General features: G+C 41.4%; 1 protein-coding gene across 3 annotated transcripts; it reads right to left on the bottom strand.

Moving 5' to 3' along the window:
- Positions 1–490: 490 nt before the first annotated feature.
- mc5ra (melanocortin 5a receptor) lies at positions 491–22,890 on the bottom strand. Of its 3 annotated transcripts, XM_085802968.1 has the most exons (6): positions 22,701–22,890; positions 10,491–10,721; positions 9,092–9,198; positions 5,088–5,276; positions 664–1,214; positions 491–579 (listed from the first exon to the last, which is right to left on the bottom strand). In XM_085802968.1, exons 2-6 carry the CDS (start codon positions 10,656–10,658, stop codon positions 545–547), a joined length of 1,050 nt encoding a protein of 349 aa, XP_085659094.1. In that variant the 5' UTR covers positions 10,659–10,721; positions 22,701–22,890; the 3' UTR covers positions 491–544. The 3 variants fall into 3 exon arrangements, with proteins under 3 accessions (XP_085659094.1, XP_085659093.1, XP_085659095.1); XM_085802967.1 differs by lacking the exon at positions 22,701–22,890 and having other exon boundaries at positions 10,491–10,772; XM_085802969.1 differs by lacking the exons at positions 491–579; positions 22,701–22,890 and having other exon boundaries at positions 613–1,214; positions 10,491–10,772.
- Between the last annotated feature and the right edge of the window lie 1,292 nt (positions 22,891–24,182).

Genomic DNA, 24,182 nt, shown 5'->3' with positions numbered 1-24,182 from the left:
CTTTATTAGTGGAAAAGGTGTTTTCTTTTTTCTTTTTCTTTTTCTTTTTACACTGGGCAATGGTTCTCACTGTATCAGGGCAAATCTGATCCTTATTCGGCCACTCTGAGCTCGGACCTTGAACATCTGTTTCCTCCTGGGAGAGGTTTGGCCTCTGGCATCGCTGTCTCGTCCATGTCGAAATATAAAACGACAAAAATGCAGTGTGCATTGCCCGCAGCGCAGTTAAAGGTGAGGAGAGGAGCTCATTTGATTGGTGAAGATCTGAATCGGCTGTGTTAATCCCACTCCACGCCTTCTCTCCTCCGTCTTTCCCACTTGTGCCGCCGGTAGGAGGGACGGAGGTGGGAACGCAGAGTGCTTGTGCCGGGCTGCACCGTGCACGAAACTTGCAAAATGCGCGTGGACACACCCCATTGGCTAGACTGCGCCATGGTCTATGAAACTAGAGCCCATAGTCACATCATTTTCACACTCATTTTCAAACCAATCAGTGGCTGCCTGTGACTGATTACAGGCACTTCCATCCTGTTTCACTTATTTTTCAGGGGGTTTTTTTTCCTGCAATTTGTCCACCATCTATAGGTAATAAAATAAAAAAAAATCCTGTTCAAGAAAAAGCAATAACTGCTGATTGATTCCTCTCAGTCTCTTAGTACTTACCCGTCAGACTGTTGCAGGCGTTTCTCAGGCTGCAACAGCAGATGATCTCCTTAAAAGTCTTCCTCATCTCCTGACTCCTGAAGGCGTAGATGAGCGGGTCGATCACAGAGTTGCACATGATGAGGATAAGGTACATGTTGAAGTGGGACATGAAGCACACGCAGTAGAGGTTCCTCGGACAGGAGATCATGAGGATCAGGTGGAGGAAGAAGGGAGCCCAGCAGACGATGAAGATCCCCAGCAGGATGGTGAGCGTGATGGCGCCCTTCATGCTCGCTCGCTGGTGAATGGAGTTGTAGCCGGGCAGGGCGGCGATGCGCTTGACGTGCGAGCGGGCCAGCATGAACATGTGGCTGTAGAGCGACGCCATGATGAGCAGCATGGCGAAGAACATGGAGACCAGGCAGATGATGACCGGGGTGGTGTCCGAGTAGATGATGAAGACGATGCCGCAGCCCGTGCAGAAGGTCCAGATGCCCCCGATGATGAAGCCGGCTCTCTTCACCGTCATAATGTTGTGGTACCTCAGTGCATAGAAGATAGTCACGTACCTGTAGATATTAACACATATTAACACAAGAGTTGGAATGAGAAGAACATACTGTACAGCCATCAATATGGTTTTCAAAAAAAAAATTCTTGGCGTTTTCTTAGACTTGTCAAAAGCCTTTAAGGGACAACGAGGAGTTTTGGAAAGCAAAGTGTTTTCACACTACATTTCCCATGAGCCTCTGCACGCACGGTGAAATTCTTGGACCGGCGCAAGACGGACGAAAGCGAAAATATTTGCCAAGAATATTTTCAAATCAAGAATGAAAGTCGGACGTTCGAAGACAATCAGATACCGTTGTAGTTCCGACCATGAACGGCGATTCGTCTGCGTTATTCCCATGACCCGCCGGGCAGTGTCCGCAAAACGCGAAACTAGGAAAAATAACGATAAAGAAAAAAAGATATATTTATCGAAAATGGACCGATTAACAAGTGGGTAACGTAGATTCATCCACATTAATATGAGACTTTTTTATAACCAAATACAAACTCCTTGTTGTCCCTTTAAAACTGTTGATTACAATATCCCTATTTCAAATTATAAAAAAGGGTTTAATGCTCTTAAAGCAGTACTAAAGAACTTTCAGTTTTGGTTGAGTTTGGCGGCGCCAGTGGCCCAAAGCGGTAGTGTTTTGCCTGAAGGAAGACTCCATTTCCCATGAGCACTAGTGCGTAGCGCCGTAAACATCCTGATCTCCCGGTGCATGGAAATTAACAGAAGACGTCCAAACTAAGTTTCTGTTACCAGTGGATCATTTCTCAGTAAACACACATACACAATCCGACAGAAAGGTGCCGCATTGCTGCTCCCTCCTTGTCGTGACTCGCAAAAGTGAAAGTGAAACTTAAGTGAGAGCCGGGTTCCCACCATGCTCCTCAAAGCTGCTTAGTGCCAGTGAAGGCGATACAGACCCCCTCAGGCCATGACAGAGGTGTCATTCAACCTGTTGTAAGTCGATGTACCATCACAAAAGTTATGAAAATATTATATGAAGGTTGAAAAGTTCCTTAGTGTTGGTTTAAATGGTTAATTGATTAGTTCAAAGGGTAAAGAACAATATGTTTCCAAAAAAGAAAAACGCATAATTCAAATAGAGTTGAGCTATTGTGGAGTACCTCAGGGTTCAATCCTTGGTCCTCTCCTGTTGCACACTATTGTTATTCACATCTTTATTGTTTGTTTATTCAGTCCAGTTTCAAATTAGGGGGTACTTAATAACTTGAAATAGGACCAAATGCAGCATGCACGTCAAGCGCATCTTTTATTTCTTTATAATCTAAATAACCAGGTTCATGAACTTAATATTTCTCACGTAGTACCAAACCACATGATGATTGTGAGCACCGAATGAAAGTATACGATAATGAGACTCCTGAAATCGATGCACCACAATCAGGACCATTTTACTGGTGAAAACCACTCACAGTTCTCCCCCCTCTCAACTGATTGACATTAAAATACAGGTTTCATTTCACTCTGCAATCAGGTCACTGGCAGAATGAATGTGCTGCTGTGAGTGACATTTGTCAAAGTGACGGCTGACGGCAGCTAAAAATGTGAAGCCGAATGTTTTGTGCATCGGCCCTTAGTGATAAGAGTGAGAGCTGAGAGCTTTCTGAGTCGATGTATTTCAATTAGGATGTCAGAGCTCAGACTCAGTTGGAGGTGCTGCAACGTGTGCGGGTTGAGGAGAAAATAGACACAGCAGCATAGCACAGGAAAGGAAAGGTCATATTTTTTGGATGGGGTTTTGGTCTTTTTGTTTTGTTTTTTTGCAGATACAATCCATTACAGTTTATCTAACAATCCTGAGGTTAATCTCTCTAGACACCTCCAGTTGAAATAAGTGCAGTGTAACGTGGGCGGACAGAGAGCAGGCAGCATGTTTTCAGCCGACAAGCCCAGGAAAGCTGACAGCTAACTACTGGACTGGTTTATTCACACTGCTGCTTTGCTCTGTAAGACGTCGACCAACTCAGTGCCAGGTGTCCATGGCACTGCTTTCACTAGCGATACATCAACAGCAATTATAAGCTGCACTAGGTTGTGACCAAGGGAATTTCATTCTGGGGCTGTCGCAGCACTGCAGTTAGTTTGCACACCGAGTGCTCAGCTCTATTTCCCATAAGGCAACTCCAGAGTCATTTCTATTAGACTGTCCCTCTGTGTGTAAACAGTCGGACCTGTTGGCCCACGCTTCCACTCACTAATAGCTGCTTCCTGTTTAAAGGAGAATTCTGGCCATTTTTGACCCCTAAATCGTTTTCCTGATGGTCACCCAGTGTTGGGGGAAGCAAAAAACGTGACTAAAATGGATGCAGGTTACACCATGGCTACCCGGATAGCGACAACGCTAACCCATGGGGGCAATTCTTTCAACCACAACAAACACTCAAAAAACAATCAAATATCTATGGTTCATGACTCGAATCCTTACGGCACACCACTGAACTCATATAGTGTACAGTATAAACAGTATAAACTCTGTTTTTGCATGTAGCCACTCACCTCAGACAGCCGAACTCTGAAACATCCTGGAAAGACATTACTATCCGATCGCAGAGCGCCTGCTCTCCCCACCACAGAAACAAACACTTTTTCCTTGCTGTGATGATTTCTTTACAAAAATAAACAGTCGGAGATATTTTGGACATTACCACTGCACTGTTCGACAGTTTACTGTTTATACTGTACACTATATGAGTTCAGTGGTGTCTCGTAAGGATCGAAGTCATGTACCATAGATATTTGATTGTTTTTGGAGTGTTTGTTGTGGTTGAAAGAATTGCCCCCATAGGTTAGCCTTTATTTTTTATTTTATTTTTATTTAAGGAGGACAATGCACATTAATGGACATAATAAAATGTAAAAGTGCCAGTGTTAGCCAACGGCTAGTTTCCGACTAGTCCTCCTGGCAAGGTGTTAAAAGCCAGCGTTGTTGCTATCCCTAGCGCTGCCTAGTCATGGTGTAACTCCGGTTTGCCTGCATCAATTTTCGTGGCGTTTTTTGCTCCCCCCAACACTGGTCGACCATCAGGAATACGATTTAGGGGTTCTCCTTTTCCCAGGGTCAAGATGAGTCTGATCAAGTCAACATCACATGACATAACTTCCTCATATGTGATATTTCTTTTCACAAGCTGAATATCTGACAGAAACGAGGACATTATAAGGTAGAGATATAGTCTGGTATATAACATATTGATTTGAATAGGAATTTCTCCAATAGAAATGTCAGGAAATCAATTTAAACGTATCCATCTATTTGTTTGTTCCTGTTGAAAAAGTTCAGCTGAAATTGTGCACTGACAACTAAGACAAAATGGGATTAAACAACATAATGGCACAGTGTTCATTTGCAGGCATTAACTGAAAGAGTGTCTCTCTCCATGATCCTGGTAATTAACAGAAACTCCCCAGGATCCTCCCCCAAAAGACACAAATACATATCAGTTCTGTTGCAGGGAAATTATCAGGAAACTGTGGGGCCTGCAAACCCAGTTATTATTGTGAGTCTCTGTTTCTTGCTAATTGCATTGCACAACCTTTATTTCTTGAATAAGCCTATTTAAGTAGTAATTGTTTTCATGTTACATTCACATTAGCTGATCTTAAAAAGCGTGTGACCTTCCAGGGCCAAACAGAGCAATTATGCACGGTGACTCGTGTGAGAGAGCATCTAATTAAAAATTCAATTTCATTTAAAAGCTTTTGAAGCGTCTCCTGCAGAAATAATAAGAAAGAGGTATAAGTGTGTGTGTGTGTGTGCGCTGCAGGGATCTGACAGTTATTTAAGACTTTCAAGACAACTTTCGAGACAACTAACTCGACTTTTATCTTTCCATTAACGCCTCTCTCCCTCCATCATTACCTGTCCACAGCGATGGCGAGCAGGCTGCACATGGACGCCACCACAGAGATGCAGATCATGGAGTCAAAGACGTTGTCCATCTGGCGGATGAAGTGCTCCTCCACCACCAGCTGTCTGTTGTTCAGGAGGTAAATGATGATGGTCTCCCAGGCGTTGGACACGCTCACCAGCATGTCTGCTACGGCCAGACTGCAACAGCCAGACAGACAGACAGGTCAGGGTCAGACAAATCTGTACATCCATGTCCAAGAAAGACACCGAGACACTGACTCAATGTTACAGCATCGTTTAAATAATAACGAGTCAACGCTGATCATTCTTCACACTTTCAAATCCCCGATTCCCAACTCATATATTGAGTCGCATATTGTGGCTCATAGCTGAATACGAAAAATAAATGCAGCAGTAAATTATGTTTATTTTGGAGGAGAGGAGACGGTGCAGATGAGTGCACATATAATGTTATAGCCTTGATAACAGTTAAACATTATTTCCGTCACATACAAGACCACAATTTCACACCATACAACAATCACAGCTTAATATAAACGCATTTCATATAGGCTACTGCAATAATAGGCCTACACAAAAATATGCATTCAAACCTCAACAAATAACTTACAAATGTCTAAATTCTAACCGTTTAAGACGAGGGCTGCCATGTTTTGATGTTAAGTGACGTCACGTCGAGACGGAAAGTCGGAGCTCTGATATGATACCGGAGTTTCCGACCTGTAATTTCCAAGTTCGACGCCGTTCAATTCATTTTTTACAACTCGGAGCTTGTTTTTTTCCGAATTCCGAGTTGTCTTGAACGCAGCATAAATCCAGGTTAAAAACATTTCTCTTTTCATGTGCTTATAGCTGAGCTCTTTTTTTAGGACTTTAAACTTTATCTATTTTCTTTTATTTTACTTTTTTATTCTTCTTTGCTCCTGCTTTTAACTGTATTGTTTGTTTTTATGCTGTTCTTTAAAAAAAAAAGTTTTGTCTTTATGTAAAGCACATTGAGTTGCCTTGATATGAAATGCGCTATATTAATAAAGATGCCTTGCCTTGCCTTGCCTTGACAAAAGGTTTATCTGATCTCCACATTTCATCTTTGGAGGTCTTTTTTGCTTGAAAAGTTTATGAAATGGGGTTGTATTGATTGATTCCAAACATTTCAGAAATTAATCACATATTATTTATGAAAAAGAACAGTTTTGTTTGATCGTATTCGATAAAGGTTTTAAATAGCTATGCAAGAAGAAAGTCCAGGGATTCAAAGACCCCATGAAGGTCCACAAACACTTTCCCAATGACCATGAGATGTTTCCTTTGTAATAGACAGATTAACCAGTTTATTTTCATGAGTTCTTAGGGGATGAGGTTTTTGAAAAAAAAAAATATATAAGAGCACAAATCTCCTTGAGTACAGAGACTGGATTGGAGACAGTGTTAATTACTTCTTTTCAAAGATGCTGTACTGTACATTTACACCCCCTCATGCAGTGGATCTCTGTTCTACATTGTATTTATTTATATTATTAAGCTTCTCATGGTACATGGATATCCTCATTATATGGGATCTCTCTGTATCTACTATAAACAGAGGTCTCTTGTGCCTTTTCCATCCTTGTTTTGTTGCATCTGCCTGACAATCCTCTAATTACACCCCCCCTTTTTTATTATGTGAGGCTTCTGTTTTTTGCCTGTTTCTCAATTGCACTTGAAGCTACAGACAATGATAAGAGTCTTCCTATTTGGAAACATTTGAATGAATAAGCTTGTGGAATAAGAAAAAAAAAATCTCTAAGATTTTTGTTTTAGATTTTTTTGATAGTAAGGGGAAAAGGAGATAGAGAGGGAGTAGCAACTGGCACAACAGGTGTGAAAAACATTTGTCAACCAATCAGTTCAGAGAGAAATCTCCACGCTTGATGTGAATAACAAACCGCCACATCAGTAACAAATGTGAGACAACACACTGAGTTGAAGTGCTCTTTCAAGTATAAAGCGAATAAATGAAGAAAGGGTCAAACCATAAGTAAAGTTCCTCCACCTGAGTCAAACTCAAAGCACATGCACATGAAAGATTAACCTGCATCGATCCTTCTTTGCTTTTAAAAAGTAATGTCAGTAGGATGCAGTAATTCATGTAGTTTGGAAACCTGCAGGGAGTCGAGGCTGCATGAGGTGTTCCAACAGGAGGAGGCTCTGAAGAAAAACTTTTTTCTTTAACAACAGAAGAAGGGATGAATGTAAAGTAGCTCATTTTGACTTTCACACTGTGAGTGAACTTGCACAACCCTGGTCCTGCCATCCCATCAACCAGCAGCCTGAAGAGAGGCCATGACATCGTCTTGGGACATTAGATGTTGAACTTGAACACAGAAAAAGCAAACTCACACAGTATTCTGCCCCAGTGAGCTTCACTTCTGTGGATGTTGATTAGAAACAGGCTGCAGCTCACAGTAAGGCTAACTCAGATAACCACTTGTCACAGAGAAGCTTCACAGCAGCTGGACACCACATCTGGTTCCCCTCCTGTCAGTCTCTAACATGATACCCTTGGTCTGGTGGATCAGGATTTCAGGTGGTAAAGTCACAGTCCAGACTGTTTGCTCTCTTCTTGGCAAAAGTTGGCCTTGTTTGAATGTCACAGCCCGAGGGTTGCTGCTGCCAACAAGTAATTAATAAATGAGCAAATGAATATATCACACCACAGGATTTAAACCCAGGACTCCCAGTAGAAAGCCAAGTGGTAAACCTTTGAGCTCCCAGGAGCTAAGGACAACTTAAGTGTGGAGCAAACAAAAGCTGGTTTCAAAGATGGTCTAATCCAGTGAAACAACAGCACATGCAAAAGAAAAGGCAAAAAGTTCAAAAGGTATTACTTAGTGCAAAAAGAAACCAAAGGTACAAGCAAAATCAACCAAGATCAAAAAAACTAAAGAATATTATACAATCAGCATAGAATCCATGGGTAAATCCACAACTCAGATCCAAAACCAAGATAAGTCAAGTCAACAAGAACCAAACCAAAACACAGGGTTAAAATGCTGAGACCACAGGACAATGGATCAACACCACGATTAACCCAATGAGAAACAGGTGAGCAAAAACAAGGGAAAACACTCCATGGTGAACTCTAGTGGCCACTAAAAGTCCAAATGGTGACAATTTAATAAAATGAATGAACTGTATCTCTCATTATTACCCCCGAGAAGTAAATAATAATGTTTCATGCTGTTATCGTTCGTGTTATATGAGTGTTTCCGTCAAGTCAGTAGACTTCCCACAGTTTTCCTCACAAATACTGGACGGCAACAAGAGCGAAAGCACACACACAAACACACACTGTGCACCGTGTTCTTTGCCATGTGTCATGTAAAGTGTGTGAGGCTTTTCCTGTGGGAGACGTTGTGTGAATTGCCCTCATTAGAAACTGTCCTTGTGGGACCGTAGGAGGCTCTGAATGGGCTTTTAAATGAATAGTTGGTTAAATTGTCACCTAAGGGGCTGAGTCACAAATGTAAAAGAAGGAGAAGATGAATCAACACCACCACCACAGGCTCAGTTTATGATAATTTTTTCAAATAGCAATTTCATAAAAGTGTAGTTCCTCTCTTTTTTTTTTACATCACAGCATGAAGTGAAATATGACTGGCCTTAGGACGACGTATGTCTTTATTATTACCTTATCCCAAGGCCTCACTCACCTTGTTCATGGAGCAGAGTTCAGATCCAGGTTTTTTTATTATCTCAGTCCTCTGGTTATTCAAATATTACACTATACATAATTAACAGAGAGTGGGAGGAAGAGGAGTTGAGAGCTCATTTCTACCTGAAGGACCCGTAATGAGATCATCAAACCCTGGATGTGTTGTAACAACGTGGAGGAGGGACAATCAAAAAAACGGCACTAAAAGACGACTAATTCCTCAGCTAGAAGCAAGACAGCGTGTAAAATCAGGTTTACTGTTGCTGCTGCTGCATGGTGAACATTACAACTATTTTACCTGCAGACGAAGAAGTACATGGGCGAGTGGAGGTTCTTGTTCTTCACTATGGCCGTGATGACCAGGATGTTCTCCAGCAGGGAGATGATTCCCAGGATCAGAAAGACCTGAGAAGAGACAAAGGTGCATTCAAATGGAGCCGCAGTTAACACTGTGATTATAATTGGCTTAAAAACCAAACAGAGTCGCAGCCACAAAAAGAAACTCAATCAGAACAAACACGTGAAATGTTGAAAATGCACCATGTGAAATGATATAACATGATTACTGTTATGTGGCTTCATTATTCCTGTGCACATCCCCCATGTCTTGATATTAACACGAGGTGACGTGTATTTCTTTATGATGCCATTCATTATTTTCACACAGCACATAACAAAAACACACTGCAATAAATAGCTTCACATGTAATTCACAATCCTCAGGCGGTTTAATTTCAATCGGAAAAAAAACAACATGTAACACACATGTGTGCATGTACCTGCAGCTAATGAGAAGAGGAAACAGACAGATGGAGTAGCAGAGATTTCTAAACCTTGTATAGCTAGGATTAACAGATAAATATGAAAGTGCACAAGTTAATTATCAGTTATGTGCAAAACAGAGTTATTTTTGCAAATAGTCTGAGAAGGAAATGCTGCTCTTTGATTAAAAAAATCTTGCATCTCATAGACGCAAGGTCTTGAGCAGCATGGCTTGGTTAGAGAGCATAGAATAGAAAATACTTCATTGCCCTCCATTAGCATTCAAAAGGCAGAAATTTGTCTCTTCTTACATGTGTAGAAAATTACACGTGCAAAAAATCAGGTACTTTAAAAACATCCAAACAAAATCACACACACAATGGAAGCTCCATTGACCCTTTATTGGGAAAGTAACCGGGTAACTTATTTGTGACAAATCAAATGAGTTATTTGAGTATATTTAGAATACGTATTTTATTTTTCAGGCATCTTCATGTATTGCTAACTTAATCTATGTTTTTTGTTTGTTTTTTCAAAATATATTTTCATATACACCTTGAAAAATGATTATCCTTGAAGGGTGAAGAACATTGATTGTAAATTGCAGAGAAAAAATGCTGTTATTATTCTAACATCTTACAATAATGGTCCAGGGTTGAAATGTCCAAGTATTTAAAGGAGTGCACAATATGTCAACTGCTGCGTGCTTTGGTAGTAGGATTATATATGAAGAGTCAAGTCAAGAAAATAAATAAATTAAAGTTAAAACAAACAGTGGCCTTTTCAAGTATTTTTTATATTGAAGCAGTTCAATTAAAGCCACATGCAGCAATGAACAACTTTAAGGTTTGACAGTGGAGAGCAAAGTTGAACTGTGTTATAATGAAGTGAGAGAGATAATGACACCAAACATGCAGCTGCAGCTCAACACTCACCTCTATGGCGATGTGGACCTGCTCGCATGCTGCCGGTTTGGACGTGCTGGTCTTGTCCTGCAGCAGTGGAGGCGGCTGGGTGTAGTTTTGGTGATAGTAGGAGTAATCCCAGGTGGAGTTACCCAGGAGCGCCTCCTCATGGTAGGAGGACTCATCAGATGCATTCATCCCTGCTGTGGCTCTGGTCCAGATCACTGCTGCTCTCCGGAAGCTGGCATTTTCTCAAGCAGGCTGCAAAGGAGAAGAGACAATATGTAGAAGAAAAAAGAGACCATATGGACCAGCAGAGGTTTATGTCTGTCCACAGCCGAGTCCAAACAACATCTGGTCCTCCAGCTGGTAAATGATCCACCGTCCTCAGCAGCTATCTATATTGTGATGTGACGCAGCAGTTACTCCTAGCTGTATTTTGAAAGGTGCGCTTTTATTTTGAAACTCTGTGCTTTATTACTGATTGTTAAAGGCACATGGGTGAGGTCAGGTCAGACCGGCCATCTTGGTTGCTATTGTGCATCCCTCTTTTAATCTGCTCCACTGCCATTGAGCCCTGAAGAGGCTTTGTTTTTGAGTTTTATTATATTATATTTGTCCAGTGTAAAGTCTGTGGGTATTGATGGCTTATTTCATACTTTTTAGCTAATGCTAAATGTCCTTTGTTGTATGTAGCACGTAGCTCTATGTTTTAAGCTAACATTGCAATTTAGCCTTTTATGTATGTAAAGACATTTTTCTGTATTCATATTTCAGTTTCACCAGAGAAAAAGTGTCTGGTTTTGTAAGACAAACACTAAAGCCTCAACTTACTTCAACGTCTGAGTCATTTTTTCACCTTTTCAACGCCAAACCAAGTGTTTAGCTCAGTCTCAGTGAGTCACGCACATGCAGTGGACACAATAGGTATAACAGAATATAGGTTTGATGCTGCCCAGCTGAACAATGAGCTTAAACTCACTGTAATTTTTCCATAAAGCTAAAGGGCAAGTAGAGATCCAGCCGATAACATCTATAAGGGACATATCTGGTTTAAAGGAAAAGATCTCAAGAGTTTCATTTCATTAGCTACTTGCTTCCTGACTATAAGCTAAATAAATTTTAAAAAAGGTTGATGCCGCTCTTATGGCATCATGGTAAACATCAACTACCGGGTCTGGCTGGCGTCAGACACAAACCATTAAAGAATCAACTCATTGTTAAAGACAGTTGTGAGTTATGGACCCAAAATTGACACTTCCTGACTGTTCCCATGATCAAACTATCAGACTGATAGGAAACAGAGACCAAAGGATCCTTGTCTCAAACAGAACAGCCAGACCCTGGGTCAATAGGTCGCTCCAGAGGAAGAAAGAAGTGTTGTTGTTGAGAAACTTCGCCTCTGGAAATGTTTATCATGTTGTTTGATCAGTTGACCACTTACATTATACTTGAATTGAAGCCTTGGAGGATGTATTATTAAATCAACGTCTGTATGGATCCTTTTTGTTATTATTAATGCCAACATTAATGGTGTGGGAGCGCGCATGAAATGCATAAAAGTTTTCATTGCCGGTGATCAGCTGTTGCTATGTGGCAGATCTAGGCTTGTTCAACCGCTGCCGGCAGTTTATTTCAGAGGCAATTTATAATTAGGGGGATCATGAGCAATAAACCCCGACAAGATGGACGGAACAGAACCCTGACGGTTTGCATCAGGGTTTTGTTCATCCTGTTGCATCCCTATAGAAATAAACTCTGTGGCAAAGGAATTGCAGTTCAAAATGTTTCATCGGCCACTGGTGGATGTATTTTTGTTTTACACGCCAAACTAATTTTTTACCCGCCATTAGCGCTTGGTGGGTGTTAATTTTATGCTCTGCTTATGCACATCAATTATAGGACTAGTTTGGCATATTTATTACGTTAATCTCACCATGCTCTCTACTACTTGCTCTAGTTAATCTCATCATGCCCTCTACTATTTGCACCTTTGAGGGGTCTGCCATGATCGTAGGTCTTTATGACGGTTCTTCTGTCCGGTGCTCCTCTCCCTATTACTGTACACGCCTCTTTCATGCTCATGCCACCTTATCACTGCACCATGGCTCGGACCTTTGTGAAAACTCTTTGCTCAACTTGATGAGATGGAGACCCTGGTACCTTCTACCCCAAATTTATGACAAGAGGGCATATCTGAATCTGACAACCTGATCTTGAAAGTGGCGGCTGTGGGTTCTTATGGCTCCACCACTGCTCTAGCCCTCTGATCGGGGGCTTCTTACATCCGAACAGGATCATAGTGTGGCTGAATGTGCCCTGTGAGGAATCTGTGGTGCAGCCTTAAAGTTCACTGAGAGGTAACAAATAGGCTACGTGAGGTTCATTGAGAATAACAGAAGTCCAAATAAGGGGCAAACATTAAAAAAGATTAAAACAATAGAGTTATGGGCTTTTTTTTTTTAAACAAATACGCCATTATTTTACACCACACTGTATGTGTAAAAACAACCTATAGGGCCCTAGTTTCGTAGACCGGGCGAAGTCTAACCTCAGGGCAGCTTCGCCACGTCAACGGGGTGTGGCCCAGGTCCATTTCGCAAGTTTGGTGGGCCGCGCAGTCAGACTTAGACCAGCGCAGCCCCTCCCCTCGTCCCTCCTACCGGCGCAAACGGTGAAGAGGGAGGAGACAGGGCGGGAGGGAGACAGGAGGAGGAGAGAAAGGCGTGGAGTGGGTTTGACACAGCCGAGTCAGATCTTCACCAATCAAATGAGCTCCTCTCCTCACCTTTAACTGCGCGGCGGGCGATGCGCGCTGCAAGTTTGTCATTTTATACTTGGACATGGACGGAGGAGACAGCGACCCCAGAGGCCGAACCTCTCCCAGGAGGAAACAGCTGTTTTGGTCCGGAGGTCCGAGCTCAGAGTGACCAATAATGAGTTTACTAATATCCTTAATCAGGTTTGATCTGATACACTGAGAACCCCTGCCCAATGTAAGAAACAACAACTAATAAACTAATAAAGAAACTCACATTTATTCAAACCCTGTGTAAGCAAGATGAGAGGTGTAGGCTACACTAATCACAACATAAACAAACACCATGCGGGATGAAATCAGCGTAAAGGACTCTCTCTCTCTCTCTCTCTCTCTCTCTCTCTGTCCGTCTCTTTTTTTCTCTTTTTTTTCTGTGATGAGAGATGCTGAGTATACTGTAGTAGGCTATATACTGACTATCTGATACCGAGGCTGTTGTGGTGGACTAAGAGAGATGAAGATTTGTGTTTTGTTTTTCATTACGGCCGTTGCGGTCGTTCGCGCTAATGAATTAATAAGTAAATAAATAAATAAAGGGGATCATCACAAGGGCAGAGTGGTATCTCAACACGGCAGCGACATTCAGTCATCCACCCTCAGTCCTGCTTTTGGGACATCCACAGCTGCTTTTCAGTGCCAGTTCGTCCCTGCTGTGTTAATTCAGGTGGAGTTTCCATTACGCTGCCGACAGCCTTTGATCTCTGCTTTGATCTGACGGGACAATCTATATAGATATAAATTCACGTGTTGATTCCATTAGTTGCATTAAATAGTGGTTATTGTGGATATTTATTGCATTGAAATGTGCCTGGAACTGTGGAGATCTGCCTGTGAGGTCTGGGTGACGTGTGTGCACTGCAGGTCAGTCAGCCAAACTTCCACTGCACCTGCTGCGCTTCGCGCTGCGCTGAGAGTAGACCTGGTTGGAGGTGGCGAGCTTTCAGCGCAACCTCGGCGGGACATTTTCGCACGAAACTTCCACTGCACCAAGCTGAATCTGTGACGCCTCCCCCTGCTGCGCGGCCACGCCTATCTCAGCGCAGCGCGATCTGCCAATCTTCCAATCTGACTTTGCACTAGGCTGCGCTGGTCGAAACTTGCATTAGACCGGCTGCGTTACCTTGCGCCACCTGCACTGCGCCACCAAACTATAGTGTTGCTAACAATAGCTATATGTTATAAATAATAGTTGCTAATGGCTTGTTTGGATGCACGTTACATGTTTCTGTTAGCGTTTTTTTTTTAAAAACATAAATTGTTTGCATTGAAATCTAACATTTAAGTATGAAATAGTTATATTTTCATTTTGTAATACTGTATCTACTGTTCTCTTACATTAAAGTCAAAACTTCCATTGAAAATTTGTCTCTAAACTGAAACACAGGAGGGAACAATTAACACTGAAATGCCCCAGAGAATAAAACTGTTAATTCATATAAAACTCAGGGTTAAACTAAACTAAACTAAGTAACTGGCTGCTTCTCACTGTCGCCTCACATCTCCATAACTTTCCACCAGGACTCAACTGTGAGTTAAATAACGTTACGTACCCCATAAGTTGATTTACCAGAATTTCATGTTCATATAAAGATACCAATCAGACAGACTAAATTTAGACACTGGATGACGCCGGTTTTGTAGCGTTTAAAACCACATGTTTTCATCACAACTGGAAAGATCAGAACGTTTCATGTCACATAAGGAGATCGAACCGTCACAATCACCAAACCATTATATGGTATCTAGATACATTAAGCCTCAGCTGACCAGCCATAATGCCATCAGAGTTTGTTTTGAACATTCCTGTTTAGTCATCATGAAAAAAAAAGGAGATAAGAGGCCCTAACGTGACACTGAACACAAAAAGCGTCAGTGTTGAAGCGGCCGCCTGCAGCTGATGAGATGTGATGAGATCAGACCTGAAAGAGAAAACTGTAACTGTTCCCTTCAGGCGAGCGCCTCCTCTGTTCCTTAACTCATGATCGCTGTAACAGACAGCCCCTCCAGTCGTGTCAAATGACTCAATCTCAGTTGCTTATACATTTGGTAACATAAACTGGCTCACGACACGACAAGAGGCGTCTACAATACAGGACTGAAAAAATCCTGGAAAGAAAAAAGAGCGGGAAGCAAAAGCACGGATGACAAAATAAAACTAATTTACCACAAGATTCACCTCATCTCATTTTGCATTATTCCCGCTCTAAACCATGTTTAGGCAGCAGAGCGTGTGAATGTCATCATCTACATCCACATTAAGTGACACAGTGATAGTGTAATCAACTTCAGGGCTGAATGGAAAAGCTGTTAAAGACATTTTCCTGTTGTTTGAACACAATAATTACAGGAAATGTGGATGGATTGAATGTATAATGCAACTGGAATGATGATGCAGACGTTTTCTTTAGAATTAAATGTCACACAGTCTTTTCTTTTCAGCCCATATTAAGTTTTCATTTTTTATTGATTGCTACACATCATTAACATGTGTAATAATGGCTGCAATCATGCCTAGATTTAATTGTAATAGTAGTATTAGTATAACTTAACATTCCCCATGTGATTCAGCGTGAGAGCAGAAGAAAACAGCACGTTGTATTTCAAGTAAAAAATTATCTTCACATTTTCATTCATGAAATTTTAGATCAAATCATTAAATCTGCGCTGCATAGTTCAGATTAGATTACATATCTTCAGAGACAGAGTGGGACCAGATAGTCCTGCATGAGTTCAGGCACAAAGAAAGTGCTTTTTTAGTATTGACAGTTTAAAAGGTTTGTTTAAAGGTGCATTTCAGCCCAAAGACTTCAGATCAGCAAGAAGAGTCCACCTCTAATAGATCTGCAGGAGACGGTGAAGAAAAAAACAACACTTTTTTTCCTTTCAGCACTTTCTTTGTTCCTACTTGACCACAAAGGAAAGACTGAAGTGCAGTACAAATTGAATAAAAGCTTTCCATCTAGCCGTTTCTATAGTGATTTATAATTTCTCCTTGTACTTTAAACTCAGGGAACAGTAGGCAACAAAGTTTGTGTCTTTGAAAGTTATGTAATGCCACTGTTCGGTGAACCTTCATTTGGCTAAAAATGTATTTGAATCACCACAGGCTGTTTGCCAAACAGTGTTTTGGGTTATACGTATATATCTCTATATATGTGTGTGTGTGTGTGTGGCGCTGGTATATGAATCACATTTATTGAGTTGGTTAACTTTTTAAGTTTATTTTAAACCTTTTCTTCAGAAAACCTTCTCCTATTATTCGGATCTGCACTGCACAAGAGTTTTGTACTTTTAATGACACTTAAGATGCATTTTGTTTAGAAAGACCCTGATAAAAAAAAAAAAAAAGCCACATTTTTTTCATAGATGAAAACAACAACAACAAAGAATATTCTCACTTTCCTCTTCAAGGTGAATAAACGTCAACAGAGCAGCTCTTAGTTTGGCATTTAGTTGAAGTTTAAGTTAATGAGACCTTCATGCTACAAAAGGCTTCACATTAACATCCTCTTTCTTGGTATAAAAGGTGCAGAATAGACGCACAACAGGGACTGAATGAAGAGAAACAATTAAGTGTTACAAATTTTATAATAATTAATAATAAAAACAAACAGAGCTCAACACAACTTACAAATAATCAAAAATATCAACTGTGACAAGATAATGAGAACACAGGCATGATGTAAACTTTAAACCAAAGCTGAAACAATTATCTGTCTGAATTTGGTGCAGCATCACAACATGTTTTGATGATCTGTCCATTAAACTCAGGGGAAAGATAATTATTGGAAATGCTGCTATTATCCTCTTCTCAGGAGATGTCTGAGCAAGTCATTTGGTTTAAATAAAAAAATAAAAAAAATACACCAGCTACCCAAACAACATCCTCTACAAAAGAGTAGGAGCTGTTGCCCTCAGGCAGAGGGTACAGGTTACTGAACTGTAAGTTAATTAAGTATAAATCTTCATTAGTTCCACTATAAACAGTAGAAAATGAAGTGTGCGTGTGTGTGTTGGGAGGGATATAGACTTTTCTCTCTGTTAAGTGGTTATGTAAATGTTCTAAAAGCACCACTATAGACTGAACATGAAAGGTTATTTACATTTCCACACAGCTGTGGGGCTACGTCAGTCTATAGCATCAATAATATGAGATATTGCATCAATAATAATGAGGAGAGTTGATAGTAGCTTCATGCAAAATGTCCACAAATTAAAAGCAAGTGCACCACAGCTCTGCTTGCAGGAGCCTTTTTCTCCCTTTTAGTCTCATTTGCATCTTTGCCCTGTCAGCTCATTGTTTTAAATCCACCCACACAAGACTACTAATGCATAAAGTATAGGAACGGGAGCTGAAGTAAAAGGATCAATAAGGCTCACTAAACTGTGGGGACTACAATTAAAACAAAGATAGACGTGGGTTCCTGCTTGATTTTTTTTTTTTTTTTTTACATCCCTATAAATCAGTGAATTTCACTTTCATGTGACTTTAGAGAGAGCGACTGCAGACTGTCAAAGCATTTCTTTTCTTTTTTTTTATTTCAAACGTGTCTTTCATACGAATTAATTTATAGTTTCTGCACAAAAGAATCTTTGAAAAAACCGAGGCCAACATTTTCTTAATGTATTTTTTTTTTTCCAAATGTTGCATTCACTGCATGAGAAAGGGGCTTTTTCATAATAATGGAAACATCAACCCACTTCAAAGTCTATCAAAGGGCTTCTACTTTTTTGTCTTTGCATCAGCAACTGAGTCAACAGCAGTGAAGTGAATAATGAAACAAAGAACAACACAAAAAAGGCTGAGGGGGGGCTTCTATCACAGAAGAGACACGCTCTGGATAGAAGACTATAACTATACATATGATTCATATGCAGTTTGCAGCCTCACGAGCAGGAGCATCCACTGCTGCTTCGAGATTGAAGTTGTGACGTCAGAGACGGGCAGAGCACGTGCTGCATGTGAGGACCAGAGCCGCTCGGCTGTATAATTCATTCCCCGACTCGTGGCTGCCTCCCTCATTCACAATTTCTGAAGTGCTAAAATTAAACTGTAATTTTTGTGACTGTGCGAACGGTTGTTGGGCTCGAGGTGCTGCCGCGCCGACTGCACCTGTCATAATCACACACACCCCGCTGTGAATCAGACCTGCACTCATCTCTCTCTCTCTGAGCCTCTTTGTGTTTCTCCTGTGTGGTGACAGCCTCTGTTATTGACTGTGAGCTTGTGCCTGTGTCACTGAACAACGCGGTTTTGAAGTTCTTCTGTTGCGAGAAAACCTATTGGATGTAAACTACAGTATTAACACGCACACAACCCACACAAGGTGCACAGAACAGCTCAAACAGAATATATGAATAATTACTTTAAGTAAAATGGAGGTTTTATGTATATTTATGTGGGAAATAAAATCTGAATAAAACTAGAATTACTGCCTCATGGTCGCCTGGCTCCACCAACCATAAAGTCACGATCTCCTCCACCACAGTTACAGCACTTAAAGTGTTATTGCAGAGGTTTATGAAGTTACCTTTTGCCCATCTGGGTATAAAATGTCATCACTTCCTCGTTTTATCTTATTAGACCTTATTAGATCTTTGTCAACTGACCACAGATATAAAACTAGACATATGACCAGTCTAAGTGAATGTTCCCTGGAATCAGTCTGTCAGGAAAATCACAAATAAATCCAATTCTCACAAATCTAAAAAGGTTTTTTTAGCCTGATATTACCGAAAATTCACCATTTTCACAGGAGGAACAGGACTGGTGGATTTTGATGTGGCCATCAGATAGTGTTCACCCTGGATTCAGTCTGACAGGAAGACAACAAATCAATCAATTTCACAGAGCTGATTTGTCAACATCCTGTGAATTTCAGCCTTTAATTTCCAAAATTTCCAATCATCACGAGGGGAACAGATTTGGGAGATGCAGAAATGTGACCAGCAGATAACATTCATCCTGCAGGAAACACACCGTCACAATGCCGGAGACAAACAAACGCTCAAATGTCACAACCCGACTAAAAATGAGTTCAAAGAGAAATAAATCCAAAAGAGAAAATAAATCCAAAGAGAAACAAAACCAAACCAACAGTTTGACTGCAGTCGTGCATCACCCTGACGACCAGACTCCTCCCACCAGCCTCCAGCAGAGACCACCTGCCTGCAGAGGATCGCCATTAATCGTTAACGAGTGATATTCCCACTGCTGACTCGTCTACCTATAACAATTGAGACCTGTGAATTTCAGCCTGACATTTCGAGGAGCCTCCATTATGTCCATCATTTAAGTGACTCTACCAAATTTGCAGGGAAAGTCCCTGAAGGCATCACAGAGACAGACAGAGAGACTGAAAAACAAATTACTCCTGGTCACGGCTGACACTTGGTCTCAAGGGGACGGCTTGTGTTGTGTTTATGTACTTTTTTCTACATGATTCATTCAGAGTGAAGGACAACATCAATTATGCACAGCGCAACAAATGCAATTAAATCTAATCACATGAAAATGTTAATCGTACACCAAAACAACAACCTGCAAGCCTGCACACATGTAACACCACACGGGGAAATTACACAACTGTAAACAAGTTATAACGAGGTTATACCAGTTATACAACAGAGTCAAAATTTACCATTAAATAATAAACCAAATGGTGATGCTACGTTATTAATGTGTCCTAGTTTACCTGCTTTAACTATTCATGAAGTGAATTTCAGTGAATTCATTGTCTCAGAGCTGTGATCAGGGTGTAAATGAACCAGCCTGCTGCTTCTTAATCATCTTGTTCACGTCATCATGTGAAGATGCACCAATACGGACGCCATTTATGTATTTTTCAGGTATCAGGTATCACCAATTAATTATGATAAATAAAAGTAGAAATAATTCTGCTCACTTGTTGCTCTTCACTTTTTTCCACCCAACATTTACGGTTTCCTCACCACATTTCCTCGCATAAGTTGAAACAAACTGGTCATAAAACCACATCAAAGCATGCCGGTAAGTTTACAATTATGAAAATATGCTATAGGAAATCACAGCTGCAGTCTGTATCAATTAAGTTTTATTTAGAAATGTGCAATAAACTCAGCTGTAAAAAGGCAGCCTCATCCTGACTGCACTCCGCTGCCAGCATTTTCAATTAAGCTGGTTAGCCACACTAGCTGAGTCGTCAATCACAACAGATCACGTGTCATCATCACAGAGACCTCAACGCATTCCTGTCCTGTCATGTCAACTGAAATTACGAGCGAAAGAGCTCGGCCCAAAACCAGTCCATGTCGACCTCTGAGATTTAATCTTCATCTCTGATAGTCACACGATTTCCCATTCGTTCTAAGAAAAGTCAACAAATTGCTGGAAATAAAACGTTTATCAGTGAAATAAAACGTTTATCAGTGGCGGCAGCAGCAGCAGCAGCAGCAGCAGCAGCAGCTCCATGAGCAGTGGTACATTAATCGGACATAATGTGAAAGGACGTGCAAGAGTGAATTAACTCCCATGATGTGACTTTTAGTGCCAGTACCATGCATGAGTTGAGTTACACAAGCAGGTCTTTCTTTGCAGCATATCTTTAACACATTTAACATAATTTACTGAACTAACAGTAAAAATGTATTCATGTATTTCTCTTGTAATAATATAATATTAATAATATATTTTATTTGTAAGCGCTTTTACAAATACTCAAAGACACTTTACACTTAAAAAAATCATAAAATAGAGCAAAGTCAGAGTGAAATACAATTAAAAACAGCAGTAAAACTAATTTAAAAAGGTGAGTTTTGATGTTAGGAGGGGTGTGCAGGAGGGGTGTGCGGAACTGGGGAGTGAGTTCCAGAGGGAGGGGGGGGGCAGCGATGGAAAAGGCTGTGTACTTCTGATGCCTTGGCCTATTAGAGTCATTTACCTGTTAAATTGTGAGCTTTTAATTCCCAGCATGCACTAACAGGTTAAAAAAGGACAGCGTCTGCCGTCTGTCGTCTGTCAGAAGTGAAAAGACCGAAGCTGCTCCCGCTGAGCGTCTCTCTGGCTCTCTGATGTGTGTGTGGACAAACACAACGACTGACCAATGGAGCGTGAACCGACTGAGGACAACGCGGAGATCTCGATCTGCAGCTGATCCCATGATGGGACCGGCTCCAATGACGATGACATGGATGATAGCAAAACATGATGATGGTCATGAGCCACTTTTTTTTTTAAAGTTGCCATAGCTACACACCATCACTGACATGATGTAAAATTGCTTCTTTTTTCTTTTTTTTTATTCCTCCCAGATGATGCCACCATCATTCAAGTCATGATCCAAGAATTTTCTGACCTATAGCTTCTGTCAGCCAAATGCTAATGAATATGACTTCATATTCTTCATAATTAGGACCATATGCATATGATGACAAATCCCACAGGAGACACGAACTTGTCATAACAAACCACATGATGTAACTCCACTGAAGTGTGTGTGCGGCAGCTGTGTGAGGAGTTTTTTGATCCCCCAGCAGGAGACGTGTTTATCAGGAGCCCAGATTCAGGTCAGGCAGTGCAGAGCAGAGAAACCTCCTCGTCTCACATCAAGTGATGAGGTTCACTGTTTCTGTTTCACCACGGTGGTGCCGCTGACTAATTTGTGTGTGGTGACAATTATTGCAACAAGAACAGACCGAAAAAACAGAGCATTTCCTTCACACCGGGGGGGCGGTGGCGTCTGTTAAGTCTCCTTAGTGCTAACGAAGCTCTCGTCTTTTACTGGGTGTGACACATACGTAAAACATGTTTTCAACTGCCCCCCTCTGCTCACAGGCTGGGGAAAGCTCACCTTTAATATTTCTTGGCTATGCACCGGCTGTGTGAAGCATTACTCTGGATTAATGCAGGGCTATAGTAACTTCAGCTAAAGCAAATACCCACCGGGCAGAATGCCAGAAACTAAGCAGCATCTGGACCTCTCTGTGTTTATGTTTCCATAGGAAGTAGCAGAGCAGCTCACACAGGGAGCCTCTCTCTCTGATGAGGCTCTATCTCTGCAGCTTTCAGTCCATTAAATCAGAAGATATTAAAAGCCATGGGTGATCTTCTATCAGAGTTTCATATAACTGTGGTCATCAAGAGGTTTCCAACAAAAAGCAGAAAATACCACGTGGCTGCAACATGTTTTATAACCAAAACACAAACAAATTCTATAAATTCACCGCAAAGTCTGAACTTTAAATCACAAACATGAACTTAGACAAAAATAACAAAAGTGGTGACTTGTAAAATCACACACAAACACTTCAGGTCTGTATTTGCCTGTGTAACGTCAGCTACTACATGACACTAGTCTGCAACTTCTGACAATAAAGTGATGTGAGAATGCAGAGATATTTTCTGAATTCATTTTATAACAGACGGGAGATAAAGAATGACTCACCCCTCGCAGGAGCTGTGACTCAAATCCTTCCCACCCCAAGTGGCTCTGATGGATAAGATGCTGCCTCGGTGTGGATCGTCAGACCTGTGGATTCATGCATCGTGAGATGCTGAGCTTTGAGAGAGAGAGAGAGAGAGAGAGAGAGGAAAAGAGAGAGAGGGAGAGAGGGAGTGCAAGAGGTACCTCCCCTTCAAATCTGACAGTACGGACACGATGTGCAGGCAGCTACTGGCAGCAATTTTTAGCCGTCTCCCTCGCAGTGGGATGAAGGAAGAAGAAGCCAAACGTGCAGAGCTTTCTCCATGTTCATGTTGAACAGATCCTGTCTGTGAGGAGCTGCCGGAGCTCCTGCCCACTGAAAATAAGATAATTAAGGACATTTTAATACAACTTTGAGAGGAAACGCATTAAACTTAATAATTATGTATGGCTGCACTGGTTCAAGTGTGAATTAGTAGTGCTGGTCAGGTCAGTTCCTCCTGCACCAGAGGAGCAACCCAGCATCACACTACTGAAGAGCCACACGTCTCAGTCAGTGTGTTATCTTCTATCACAGAGGTCAGAAACTGATTTGTACAGAAACTGAGACAGAGATATCGCCCAATTTTGTCTTTTCCATCAGGTTTTCTAAACATATCAAAGCTTGTGTTATCCTGCGATAGCGAGATAATCACCCCTTTATCTCAAGAGGGGTCAGATGCTGTGAACTGAAAATGTCAGGACCACGAATGGATCAATGAGAATACTTCAAAGTGGAGAAGAGACAGTAGCCCAACATGAATGACATTAAATGTTAATCAGGTAGGCTACCTGCAACATCAATTGAACAGCCTGCAGAATGAGCAGGCTTCATCTTAATGCAGTGAGGGGGAGTGTATGACTGAAATTTAAAAAAAAAACTAAAAAAAACCCCAACAACAGGGAGAGGGGAAAAAAGAAAGATCTCGTGGATATGTTAATTTCTATTCAACTTAATTCTCTCAAATTGAAAGGCAAACAGGTCCATTATACCGAGGGCAGGAGATGTGGTTGCTTATTCATAAAATGTAGCCTATAATGGGCTAATGAATTTTCAATTTACCATTAAAAGTCAACTTTACAATCGAAATACTTTTCCTAAAAGAACAGAGCCCTAGATTCCCACATAGCCTACACTTAAGCAAGCAAACAAACAAACAAAAAACGGGGGCCTACCAAGTTATGGCGAGTGAGGGGTGGAGAAGGTACCACTGGAGGGGGGCAGCACCTGCACACGCGGGGACACCATGACCACCAGCCGGGGCCAGCACCGGTATGGCGGCGTGTTCAGCCCAACAGGTGAGGGAGAGAGCCGACCGGCTGCGTCACTGCCACTGCCGCACGTCGTGTTGTTTCTGCGAAGGAGGAGTAGGAGTAGAGACGACAGACGAGCGGCGTATGGAGGATCTGTGGCGTCTGGAGCGCCAGGTAAGTAAAGGGACAGAGCTACAAACTCCCTCCAGC

Source organism: Trachurus japonicus, chromosome 16 (genome assembly GCF_045865225.1).
Source record: "Trachurus japonicus isolate A0001 chromosome 16, Traja_1.0".
Lineage (NCBI taxonomy): Eukaryota > Metazoa > Chordata > Actinopteri > Carangiformes > Carangidae > Trachurus > Trachurus japonicus.
Note: the sequence above shows the minus strand (reverse complement) of the source record. Positions and strands in the feature narration are given on the sequence as shown.